Source organism: Pelecanus crispus, chromosome 9, assembly GCF_030463565.1.
Source record: "Pelecanus crispus isolate bPelCri1 chromosome 9, bPelCri1.pri, whole genome shotgun sequence".
NCBI classification, from domain to species: Eukaryota; Metazoa; Chordata; class Aves; order Pelecaniformes; family Pelecanidae; genus Pelecanus; species Pelecanus crispus.
In genome coordinates this window covers 5,625,344-5,638,283 of record NC_134651.1, presented here as the reverse complement: position 1 = coordinate 5,638,283, position 12,940 = coordinate 5,625,344, and the positions used below count along the sequence as shown (strand labels likewise).

At 40.1% G+C, this 12,940-nt stretch overlaps 1 protein-coding gene across 1 annotated transcript in view; it reads right to left on the bottom strand.

Annotated features, from left to right (window-relative positions):
* LOC104031406 (uncharacterized) overlaps positions 1-12,940 on the bottom strand; it is a 204,478-nt gene that overhangs the window by 83,387 nt on the left and 108,151 nt on the right. The window contains exon 5 of the mRNA XM_075716822.1: positions 5,797-5,919. Within this exon, the coding sequence (XP_075572937.1) occupies positions 5,797-5,919 (123 nt within the window). The remainder of the gene's footprint in view (positions 1-5,796; positions 5,920-12,940) is intronic.

Genomic DNA, 12,940 nt, shown 5'->3' with positions numbered 1-12,940 from the left:
GCTTCTCGCAGCGATCGATCCCGGCTGGCTCCGAATGCAGCACAGGCGTGCGTAAGAGAGGTCAGACAAACGACCTCCAGCCTTCATTTCTTCTCAAGAGCCAGAGACAAATGCTTCAAAATGAGAATCAGGAATTTCCGAAAGAACTACTCAGGAGTAGAAGTAAAATTAAATTCCCAGTAAGGTTTGCAAATACAGCTCTGAATGTCTTACAGTAGTTTCTGCCTGGATCTCCTCTGCAGCCATGCACAAACATCACGCAGTTCTCCTGCCTAAATTCAATAGTCTCCAGAAATCCACAGAAGTCTGACTGCATAATGCTAAATAGTATTTAAAATGCACAATTAATCCTTAATCTCGGTTAACATATTTCCCTTTATGAGAGGAGTAAGAGAACCCTTGATTTTTATCAACTGGGATCTGAAATCAGAAGCAGTAATTATGCTTTTTATTTGTGACTAAAGATACTGATTTGACAGTTAGGAGCAACCATAAATAAACAATATTTAAATGTAAACCCAGCTATTGCTTCTTGTTAAATTCACTTCAAATGATCAGACATCTACCAGTACTCTGGATGTAGAAACTAATGGAGAAGAAAATATTTATTTTTCAGCCTTTGACAGAGTGCCTCACAGCTTTTTTATATTTTGAAACTTAAATACTTGGAGTTTTCTGAGTCAGCTTATAAGAACCCATGCTGGAGTCCCAGGGTACCGAGAGCACCTAATGACAGGGTTGGAAATACCAGAAATTAGGTTTTGTCCTCATTTCTGTCCCACTTCTTTTTTTTTTTTTTTCCTATTCTTTTTCCTCTTCCTTTTTGAATTGCTGTATAAAACCAATACATTAAAATACCTTAGTTATTGAGATTTTTCACCCAGGGTCTGTTAAGGTCACAAGATGGAGTTGCCCGTCTCCCTAATTCTCTGAGGTGGACATTAAGCGGGCACAGTAATTCAGTTACAAATAATTAGATAATTGCGATACAATTCCTGCAATTGGTTTTATTTCCATGTCTCAAGACAAGGTCTTGAAACAGAGCAAGATGAATAAGGCTGGGTGGCATCACCTCATCTAGGAGTGCCTTCGCTCAATTGCTCTAATATTTGAGTTCATGCGGAGTGGTACTTGTTGCACGTGTGATCAGAACTGGTGTATTTTTCTTGTTGTAAAATATAATTTATTTTCCTTACTCTCCTTCTATTGAAGCGTTCCTGAAAATAACTAACTCTGTGTCATGGCATGCCATAGTGTTATGAGTCAAATGCATCTTTCTGAGATAAGACAATGCAAAAACATCCTCAATTCCTCCAATGGACTACTTTCTCTTCTTCTCCTAAAAAAATAAATACATTTTAAATGCATTAAAAAACCCACCTTCCTTGGCATTTCCCTGGAGGTGCATGGTATTGAGTCCCTCAGTTTTTTCAGGGGACATAGCAGAAGCCTGGTGCATTGATTTGTTGGGCAAGGAAAACAGTCCAAATGCAGAATTAGCGCATCTCTTTGGCAAAACCCACAGAATCCGACAAGAATAAGTTACAACTGACACCTCAAACCTTGCAGACTAAGTAAATGCTGAGGTCATTTTAATAAACACTTTCTTACTCTTAAACACATCCTTCGGTCTTCCTTTTAGCCCAGCTATTAACTCTTCCGTGGCAACAGTGTTTGGAGAGTTCCCATCCGACCTGGGATCAGGCTAAATCAGTGACACCGGTGACTACTGCATTACTGGGGTAAACAGCGGTGGCCTTGCCAAGTCACACACTGGCGCTGGAGGCAGCCGCTCCCAAAGCCCCTCCGGCAAAGGTCAGCAGACCTGCCAGGGCTCCGAGGTTGCACTCAAACCCCCGGGGACGGGGTTGCGGTGATTGCAATATTACTCTCATCAGTAAAATAAAAGCTGCTTTTCATCAACAGCTAATCATAGGACTTCATTTGGCTCGAACTTCCTTCAGTTGCCTTGACAGATGAGAGCACAATAATGTAAGCAAGAAATGACGGTTTACCAAAGAAGGTTAACATAAGGTCATGACCTCCTTTTATTCGACTTCTGGAGCTTATTCATGTGTGAAAACGCACTTTTGTAGCTGTAGCCTCAGCATCCCTTACAGATCCGGACTTGTGCTAATAACTGAGTTTTAAAATGGTATTTACGTTTGGAAAATATAATTTTTGCTTTGTGATGGTTGAGTAGAATTGTTTTGCATTAGTATAAAATATAAAATGAGAATACCTGTACGTCTCGCAGAGAGAAGTCAGTGGTACCTCTGCCTAACAAGGAGGTATTGCACAAAGGTAAAGCTGATTTCCGTGTACACGCAGACACACACACACACACATTTCCTCTCCCTTACTCAGACCAAGATACAGCTTTCTGAGCAAATCCACCCACGGACACTAACCAGACTGCCCCAGAAACACCGAATGCTAGCACAGATGCATAGGGCACAGAATCAGGCCGGCAGTCATATACTAATAAATGTCAAATATTAATTTGTTGTATTATTTGTACAGTGATTTAAATCCAAATCCCTTCTCATCATTAATTTCCATCAGACACATGAAGAGCAAGAGGTAGGCATGAGCTTTATGTCAAAATCTGTAATGCCTATGTGACTATCTGCCAGAAAATATTTCTCTGTCAGATAAGAAAACTGAAGTTCTGCCCATGAACACTGGAGAGTAAAATCTGCAGTACAACATGTAGATAATTAGTTTTGAAAGGCTGATCAGTTCACCACTCTGGCTGGCATTTCTATATAGATGCACTTGCCTTCACCTTACTACAACTTGCCCCTTGATATAACCATCCCTTAATGAAGTGAAGTAAGACTTTACATACCACATAACTCCAAATGATACATCCTGCCACAAGAGCCCCCAATTAGTTAGAAAAGATCCTTACAAGCCTTGGAAGGAGCATGGAGCCCACAGCATGGGGTGTCCTAGGCTGTGCTGCTTGATCCCCTTCTCCACGTGGTTCTAAGCGGCCACAGAACCACCCACCCAAGAAAGAGAAGGTTTAGTCAATGCTGATACCAATAATGTATTTTAAGATCACCTTTATTTTATGCTGTTGTCTTGTTCATATTCATGGAGCCTTGTGTCTTGCACACACCTTTGACACCCTAGAAGACAGAGATGCTGAGCATCCTCAGCTCATTCTAGCTGTGAAATTAGGCCTTTGGGTCTCCTAAAATTGCTCACAAAACCCACAGCTATTATTGATCAAATCAGCAGTACACTTCATTATGTTGTTGGATTTGTGAATTTTTATCCACTTTCCCTTCCTTAGCATTAAACAGCTACAAATGGCTAAAACTTTTTTTTTTTAAATATACAGTTATTTCCTCACATCTTTCCTTTTTGTCAGAAGGATGCTCTATTTTGTTTCTGAAAACCAAGATCAATCTTTGCACTAATAATGACTTGCTGAATAAAATCTGTACTACTTCCATGGTGCTTTTCTAAGGATACACCTTATTTGTACCTTGGCTTATAAAAAAAGCTGTACACCAATTGATCATTTCAATCACCGGTGAAATAAAACCAACCACGAGACGGATAATGGGAGCAGAACAATAGTACACATCTATTTAATGCTCGAGTTTAGACTAAGAGGTAACATAAAGCACAATGATGCTATAAAGAAAGAAAGAATGTAACCACCCAGAATAACTATAAGCCTTATTCCTCCAAAAACGCTGGCTAACCTGAATGAGAAGCTGTTTTATTTGCATCTGCAAAACGACCCCTTTGAGGAATGCAGAGCCATCGATAAAACACCAATGCGGTGTCACGTCCTGAAAGACCAGCACCTTCCAGCAGCACGCAGAGTTTTGTTTGGAAGCTCTCTTTTCCCACACGTAGTAATCAACCATTAAGTTACTTATATCATAACATCTGATAGCCAGAATTTGGCTGAAGAAGCCGTCTTGCAAGTCAGAATAGCTATATGCTTGTTGTCATTATCATCTCCACAAAAGTTCAAGTGTAATTAGTGTCACCGCTACGTTCACTTTGTTCTATGACTTGAGCATTTCCAGTGTAGTGTGCGTTTCCATTTTTGTCTGAAGATTTCAAAAAGCAGCTTCAAAATGGCTAAGAATATATTCTCCTGTAATTCCTGGTTAGACAATATGTAGTACAAGAATCAAATATCTTAAGCTCTGTTTGAGTTTTTAAAGAATGTCAAAATACTAGAATTTAAAGTATATCTTAAGAATAGCAGAACTGTGCAGAAGGAACACTAATTTAATGAACTTATTAACACAAAACTATTTTAATGGAAACAGGACTCTTGCATGCTAAGCAATTTAGGATTACAATCAGTAGGACCCTGCTTTCAAAAAGTTAAGTTTCTGAAAAACTTCTATGCAGATCTGGAACCAGTAAGTAGTCATCAACATACAGACCTATACACTGGTTCATGAGCATATTACCAACTAGTCCCCAACAGAGGAAAGAGAACACCGAGGTGAAGTAGCAGGAATCTGCGTATCATGCATAGTATTTCTGCCTTGAGCTCTCAAAAGGCCAAAATGAAAGCATGGAGGACCATAATGAAAAACTTCAATCAAAACAAAATAACCATCTAGAGCTTATTTACGCTGTCAAGTTGGATATCGAATGATAGCTTGCTGTGGAAAATAATTCTACAATCTTCTAGTGAAAAAAGGAGTGCAGCCAAATAAATTATAAACTTAGGATAAAGAATATGACCACAGCTAAGAAATACATTGCGCTTTGTGCAAACCTTAAGAAAGGAGTTGAAGGACAATGGTAAAATGAAATCCTGGAAGAAACGAATTTGTGAGATACTATACAACAGGAAAAGCCAGAGAAGATGGTTTCCTGTGAAAAGATGGTAATACAGTTCATGCAAACCTACCTAGCACCCTTCATCTTGAGATAATCAAAAAACGTCAACGATACACTTACTGCAGCAATGAAATGCAATCGAGGGCGCAATCCAGGCACACAGCCAGTGCACACAAGATCATATGGCAGCGAACATTCATTATTTGTGTTAGAGGAGAGTTCAAGAAGGAGGAACTGCTCTGGCCTGCAATGCAGTACACCTTGGCTACTTCACACCTGATCTCCTGTACCTTTCGCATCTGATGATGCAAAAAACGTAGTGGCTGTAGGTCAACAGATCAGGTGGGCTGGTTTACACCCACTCTGTGTTTACCAGGGCATCTTTAAGAAGTCTACGCATAATTCATTATATGTTCTAATGTAAGCTTACGTGATGTTTTGCTTCTACACAAAGTCAAGCTTTTCCGTAAGACCAAATTTTACCCCATAATGCACTAACTAGACTTATATTTCCCTTAGGAAGAAGACAAATGGGTTTATGTAGCATGTGGTTTTAAATCCTTTTTTATTCAGTTAATCTCTAGCCGTGGAATTGTGATTGAAATGCAAAAATGTATGTGTATGTTCTGATAAGAACCATTTTGTTTTAGAGACAGATGAAGTGTTATCAAACATATACACTTTCTTCAGGTTTTTAAATTGATGATGGAAATTCCATAATCAGAACATGGCACAGCCAATCCAGGTTAAGCGATAACGTTTTTTCAGAAAAAGAAAACAAAATCTCAACCCTTTGAAGTGTTCTTACAGTTACATCTTCATAATCCAGACACAAGAAGATGTGCACTCTTGACGACTCTGAGTGTAGCTCTTCAGCTGGCTCCAGATAAAAGCTAACATTTCCTTTTCCTTTCCAATGTCTTTTCTGATTTCTTAATAGCAGTGAAACACAGTACAAAACATTACCTCCACACGATTTTCCATCTTCCTTCAGCTTCTGGCCAGCTGGACATTTGCAGTGGTAGCTGCCGATGGTATTACAGCACTGGTCATGACAGCCACCGTTCTCAGCGGTGCACTCATTTACGTCTGTCGGAAGAAAGTATACGGCAGTCAGTAAAGAGCGGGCATTGACCACGTTACCTGGTTATTTGAGGACAATCGTGTATGATTCTGATGTGACAAAGTGAGAAAGTTACTGAGACGTACAGCTAAGGACCCTGAAGGCAACCACAGGAGCAGCGACTCCCGGCTATGTTGCTGTGCCCCCCAACTCAACCCAGAGGTGCAACGGTGGGATTTTTCCTTCCCCACTTCCGCGCAAGGTAAGCTGCTGAGCCCATCCAGCTCCAGCTGCAGGCTAGAGCCCACTCGCCTTCCCACGTCTGTGCAACAAGGTCAGGAACAATCTTTATCCCGTCATTTCCACCAGCTCATTTGTGCATTAGGTTGCTTCTAGAACCAGAGATGAAAAACTGCTGGAAGACGTAAATCATTTAATGTCCTTCTTTCCTTCAGGTATGTGTGCACTAATATCTACACAACTTACGTAGTCACCCGATCGAGTGTGCTTGCCCGTGTGATTTTGCATAGGAAAAATTAGATCTTTACGCATAAATGAAGAACATTAAAGCAGCACATAAATAAGTAAATAAACAGACTAGCCAATGGCAGAGAAAAATCAATAGCAAAGACATTTTCTTTTTAACCTGTGTAGTTACATATCCTGCATAAGAATTTCTGGAGAAACGTGATAGAAATCGTCAGGCCAATAATGCTGCTCTGCTGAACAGGATCAGAGACAACAGATGGTATGGAAGTATTTCCAAACTAGAAAATTTGTCAAATGGGATAGTAAATATAACAAAACCAGCAGGTATTTGCTGCACTGATTTCATGTATTCTGGAACGCGCACTTGTGCAATGCTTTCTTGCTTGCTTTGCTTGCTCTGAGGTGTTAATGTCACACAGACACGTAATTCGTCAGTGCAGGGGTACGCAGGGACCGCAATGAACCTGCTGAATAAAAGAATAAAAGGCTATGGGTGTCTTTTTTTTTTCTCGATTTTTTGACAAAGGTCTTGAATTGGCTTGGTGGCAGAGCAGACCTCCTCGGCACGGTGGTGAGGGGAAAGCCCGGGCTAAGGGGACACACCACATTCTCAAAGCCTGCACGAGGACGTAGGTGACAGATCTCACATCCACAAGGCCTTTGGCACTGGCAGAGATCACACATTACGTTCAGGCTAGAGACAAGAAAAGCAGGAGAAGGGAGAAGATTAAGCAACAGAAGATAAGGATCATCGCGACTGTAAAAATCGCAGGCAGTTACTTCATACTAGCGGCACTCTGCATGTCCAGCGGGGAAGTGCGGCTTTTTTAAAAAAAACTTTTAATTAGACTCTGGTCAAAAGAATACAAAGTGCTGTAAAGACAAATAAAAAAAAGAAAGAATTTCACATTCATTCAAGAGAGATAAGAGCCTTTCAGCTGCAATCCTTAGCTGGCAAAGTCTAAGATTTACCAAGGTTTGTTAGTTCTTCGATGAGTTTGAGCTTAACTTTACTAGCTCATTTCTGATCCTGGCTAAAAACGAGAGGTTAAAAGAAATTTTTGGGGATGTTTCAGACTATTATAAAGCTAAAATAAAAGTGTATCATGAAACGCCAACATTTACTAAAGTGCAGCTGAAGAAGCACAAACTCACTAAAACCATCCCATTTCTCTACGGCTCTAAATTCAGCGTAATGACCAAAACAACAAAACTTTCTTTGTCCTCAGGGATACTGAAAAACACTGGCAAGCTATATAAAAAAAAAAAAACAACACAGTTATCTCAGAACTACACAACAAACCAAATTCTAGCTTGCGTGAAGTCAAGGCTCTTCTCCTGATTTCATGGGAACACAATTTAGACAGACACTTTTCCAAAGAAAAACACTCCCCCCTGCTCCAAAATGCAAAACCAAATCATACCAAAATAAGACATTCGTCTGTTCACTTCTCTTCAGCAAGAGACGGAGAGAACATATGACAAGCGACAGATTTTAGACATATTCCTCAAAGCGCTGGAAGAAGGCACGCTAGCGCTGAGCATCGTGCAGAAGATCGACAAAACAGGCGTGTTCCGAATGATTTACTCCCTCTAACTAGCAGACCTCTTGATGTGCCTTGTGGTAATAAACAGTAATGAGCCACGTAATAACCCTGCTCCACAGCTTCCGCTTCTGTGTATACTAACAGTATTGGAAACTAATAAACTCTCTCGCTCTTTTTATTTTTTAAACAAAATAATGGGAAGAACTACTTTATTCTTCCACACTGTGTTTGGTACCTACAGTGCTGCACGACATCCTAGCACAAAATATTGACTAAGTGATGTGGTCTACGATATACAGCCCAATTTATTAACACCGGTGTCTGTATTTTGAGCCAAAACATTTGAGGAAAACGTTTCTAGCTGAGGAGCTAATCATTATCCTCTTGATTTCACTAGGGTATAATACATTCGGAAGCGTACAGTGCTATTGCATACTAATGTATAGAATGTTCTTCCTTTTGATTGCAGTGTTTCTGCTAGCAATCAGAAATTTTTTTCTTTCTTTTTCAGCACAAAATGCTGTCGCCCACCCATGAATTCTGCCCCCCAAAAAGTATTGGTGCTCTATGACCGATAACCTCATCTTCTTCCCACTCTCTGTCACCTTAACGCTCTGTCCTGGGTTTCCTTGTCCCTGCCTTAATACTTTTCTTCATCCTTTGATGAAACGTTTTCATCCATTTCTTTGCCGCTTCTTACACCAGAAATCCACTGCTTTTTCTCTTATATGCGGAAAACCTGACTTTTCATCCACATGTCCCTTTAAAACAAATACCTCACTTCAAACTCATCAGCAAAACGCAGAATGAAATGATCGTTTATTTTAAGACACCAAAAGAAGCTTTTTGATACAGCTTTATCCCAATTACGCAGCACTCACATTTGAAGACATCCCCTCGCGAGGTATAAACCGTACTAGTGTTAACCTTAGCATTATGAAAATTTGCTCCCTGAGCATCTGCATCCTTCGCCGCGCTCTCTCCTGTACAAGCCCTTCTCCACTGCCTACACCCTGCCAAGTTGTTTTGTACAACCCAGTAAGAAAGGTCAGAAGTCGCCTCAGTGCAAGAAGCACAAAAATAAATGCTCTGAATGTGAAGTAATAATGAATGTGTTTTACATTTGTAAAAAGATGGTTCATGTAGCTCTTATAAGCTGCAATCAGCTGTTCTATATTCCTAAAACACAGAGTAGTCAGAATTTTAAAATCCGATTACAGATTTGCCACTGTAAAAAAGAGAAAAGAAAAAAAAACCAGAACAAAAACAATTCTGTCAAATGATAAATTTCTGTCTGCTTTCCATATTCAATGTCATTCAAGGTTGCAAATATATTTGCCTTTTGAATAGCAAGAAAAATGACAGAAAATTTCTGACATGTAACAAGTCTGCCAGGTTAGGTCTGACAAAAGTTCAATGTTATCAAGACTATCAATCCATCTGTAATGACATGCTGTAGGCGCTTCAAAAAAATAAATGTGATGTTTGCTACTGCAATGCTTCACATTTATTTATAGAGCCAATGTTGCAACACAAAAACGTTATCCATGGGACATACTCTATGTGAGCTTTCAATCCTGCCATGTGAAGTCTTAAGGAAAAACCAAGTTGAAAAAACCCCTCATTTAGATTAACTTGACATTAACTTTATATATGATCTGTCTACCATACGCGTGGAAAAAAAAAATCCACAGCATATTTTAAATCCACCAGTGTTCAAAAATGTGGACTGTAGGCATGTGCCTATGTCCCGCACTCCCTGCACGTGTTGTTATAGAACTGCACTACGTAAAAAGGTATTCTTTTATCTAAAAATCCCATCGAATACTTGATATGGAGGGAAGCATGCCTTTTTTTCATGCAACGGACCACCTTTGCCCAATTAAATATGCCTGGAGCTATATGCTAAATGAAGGACTGATTCCAATCCCTTAACTTCTGTACTCTTGCTTAATGCTACTCACTCCTTGGCTGAAAATATCACACTGCAGAGCAAGCGAGAGATACCCCCGGCTCCGGGGAAAACAACTCTTCGCCAAGTTTTTGTACAAGTCTAGGTCATTTCAGATTTCCTACAAATAAATGAAAACTTTATATAAAAGCAGACACTGGACAAAGTATTCTTCATTGGTAATTCCAATTTTAAGTGTAACGGGAGTGACCTGCACTATTGCTGGTTCTCAAATGTAGCAAGCAAATGAAGGAAAAAAAAAAAAAAGGAAAAAGAGAAAGAAATCAGTCTTCTGCTGAAAAGCAGAACGACATCAGGGCAGAAGTCCCCTCCACACACCTCTGCGCTGAGCTGTCGGTGAGGGCTGCAGCTCTGCACGTCCTCCACATGGAGCTGAATTCAGCATCTTTAAAAAAAGGGCCTGAGGTGCCCTGACTGCGCGACGGGACAGACCGGCTGAAGGAGGAGACGTCTGCATGGAGCAGGACCGACCCTGCCAGGAGAGGCCCTTGTTCTGCAGCAGGAAACCAATGGACTGAAGCGCCGTTTAATTTTGGCAACAATTTGTATGTTCAGATCTATGGGACACACCAGCTAACCCATTGCCTACAGGTTAAAGTATTTTTAAGTATATTTTACAAGTTTGTGCAATATGTATTAATATAAAACCTCATTTTTAAAACACCAAAGAGAATCTCAGAACTGCAGCCCTCTATTTAAAACCTATTTTCCAAGGCTTCTATATTTATCAGCCGTATATGAGCAACAACTTTATTTATTTAATGCAGCCACATGCAAACTTGCCATTTCAGTGACCAGCCTTTGGGGCTAACCTGTGCTCTGACCCGTAAGCCGCTGACTTCAGCGCATGTCAGAGCTCGCTGGACTTGTAATAAATCACTGAAGTGGAATAAAATCTGTAAAATCGTTCACATTGTTATTGCAATACCACGTGACCAAAGCCCACCATCACGGAGAGGGGAGGTTATTTTGATTAGTTTAAAAGTGTTAGGCTAACACACTGTGCTTCAATTAGGGGTCAAAGTAACGAGAACATATTTATTTAGGAGGGAGATAGCATTTTGCTAGTAACGCTTCTTCCCAGTTGGGATTTTCTCCTGAAAACTATGATGAAGATGGTCTCATTTCAGGAATCTAAATGTTAAATATCTTCATCTAAGAATGAGGTTTGATCACTCTCTAACAGGCACTGGCAGCTTCTATTGACTTTAATAGCAATTTAGAGATGTAAATTCCTAACTCAGAAAACGTAACTCAAATATTTTTAGGTATACGCCCCTCATCATGGTTAGAATCAAAGCCTAAATACAGTTTATAATGTGCAACTTAAATGCACCTATATGCGTACCTTAACATATCTGAGTGCCTGGTACACGAACAAAGGAGTAGACATGCAACTGTATTACAATTTGCTTTTATAAGGTGTTATAGGCAAGTGCCTGCAAATCATAATGCACACTTGACAACTTCTCATTTATAGATCTAAATAATTTGATTCAATTTTTTAAAAAGTGCTAAAGATCCAGTAAATAGGTAGCTCCTTAACTTACTAACAGGTTTAGACACTGTTTTTTAAAATGACGGCCCAGATGGTCTGCAACCAAAACCATATGTCTGAAAAAATCCTGAAACCCGAGAAAGTTGATTTGAACTTTAAAGGCCACTCACTGCTATGATGCAACGCAGTTCATACTAATGCATACGCACATACATCACAGCAACGTTACACATAAATGTAATGTAATGAGCACATATACTGGACAGGCTGGCAAGCACAACGCTCACACCCCTGAGACTGCATTTGTCTTTTTCTTTGTTTTGTGCAAGAGCTTTATAACAGTTGTCTTTGAACAGTAATTATCTCTAAAACATAAATTACATCCATCACTTCCAGCACTAACCATAAATTATCTGCCTGAATAGAAAACAAAGCTGCTCATTCCGATAGTCAAGCGCAGTCCTACACGTGTATTGATTAAGCGCTCTTAATGCTTTATTAGGTTTTTTTCCTCCACAAAGTCAATAACAGGATGAATATTTCTTCTTGTGCTGTTATGAAGTATCGTAAATCTGAGCTGTTACTAACAAGCGTCTGAGTAGCGGAGCAAACTTACCCGAGAGTTTGGCACAGGCTCTTTGTGTGTGAACCCCCAGAAACACCCATCGCTGCCGCTGCCTCCCCTGGCAGCCGTACTACTTGGGCTTTCACGAGTTTTCACCTCCTCTTCTTAATTTTTTTTTTTTTTTTAATAAATTACTGCTGCACTCATTCCTCTTTATCCCCATGTCCCAGTCATACATGGAGAGAACGTTATCAGTCACATCATGAACTCGTGCATGGCCCGCGTTCCCCGGGCATGGGGGTCTCTGCCATGGCTTGCATGCTTTTGTTACTGGGGCACTAAAAAATTCCATTTCACGAAACTTAGATGCAAACTCAAAAATCAAACAAAGCCCCTTGTTAAACATACTTTGCTAGTATTAATTCTGCCTTATTAAAATGATCATCTGAAGAAAAAACCAAACAGATTCATCAATCATTTCCACTTGCTCACGTTAAGAGTAATTCCTTTGAAGTCAGGATAAAACTCTGCAGAAGGAAAAAAAACAGGCTCAAAGTTTAAATAAGTGAAACAACAAGCTGTAAAACCCAAGATGCTGGCAAGCGCCGCTGCGTTAGCCTAGCCCTGCAGCTCACCTCGTGCGACAGCAGAGCGCTCAGTGCCCCGCTGCCCGTATGGAGATGGCCAGCTCCATCCCGAGCTCTCCTCCTCCAGCTCTCTGCTAACTAAAGGCTAGACTCAGTTCTGGAAACTGGCATTTAAAAGTCCTTTCAAAATCTCTATCACTAGTTACGGCAGTCCTCTGTAACCATATACACGGCTGCTCTCTCTTTATTTCTTTTTTTCCTTCTTTTCGTTCCCAATGTCCTGAGCATCAATGACATTTTGCAACAACAACTTCCAAAACCAAACCATTAGGTGAAAAAATACCAGCTTCGATTTTTTTTTTTTTTTTTTTACCCCTCTTTAACATTCT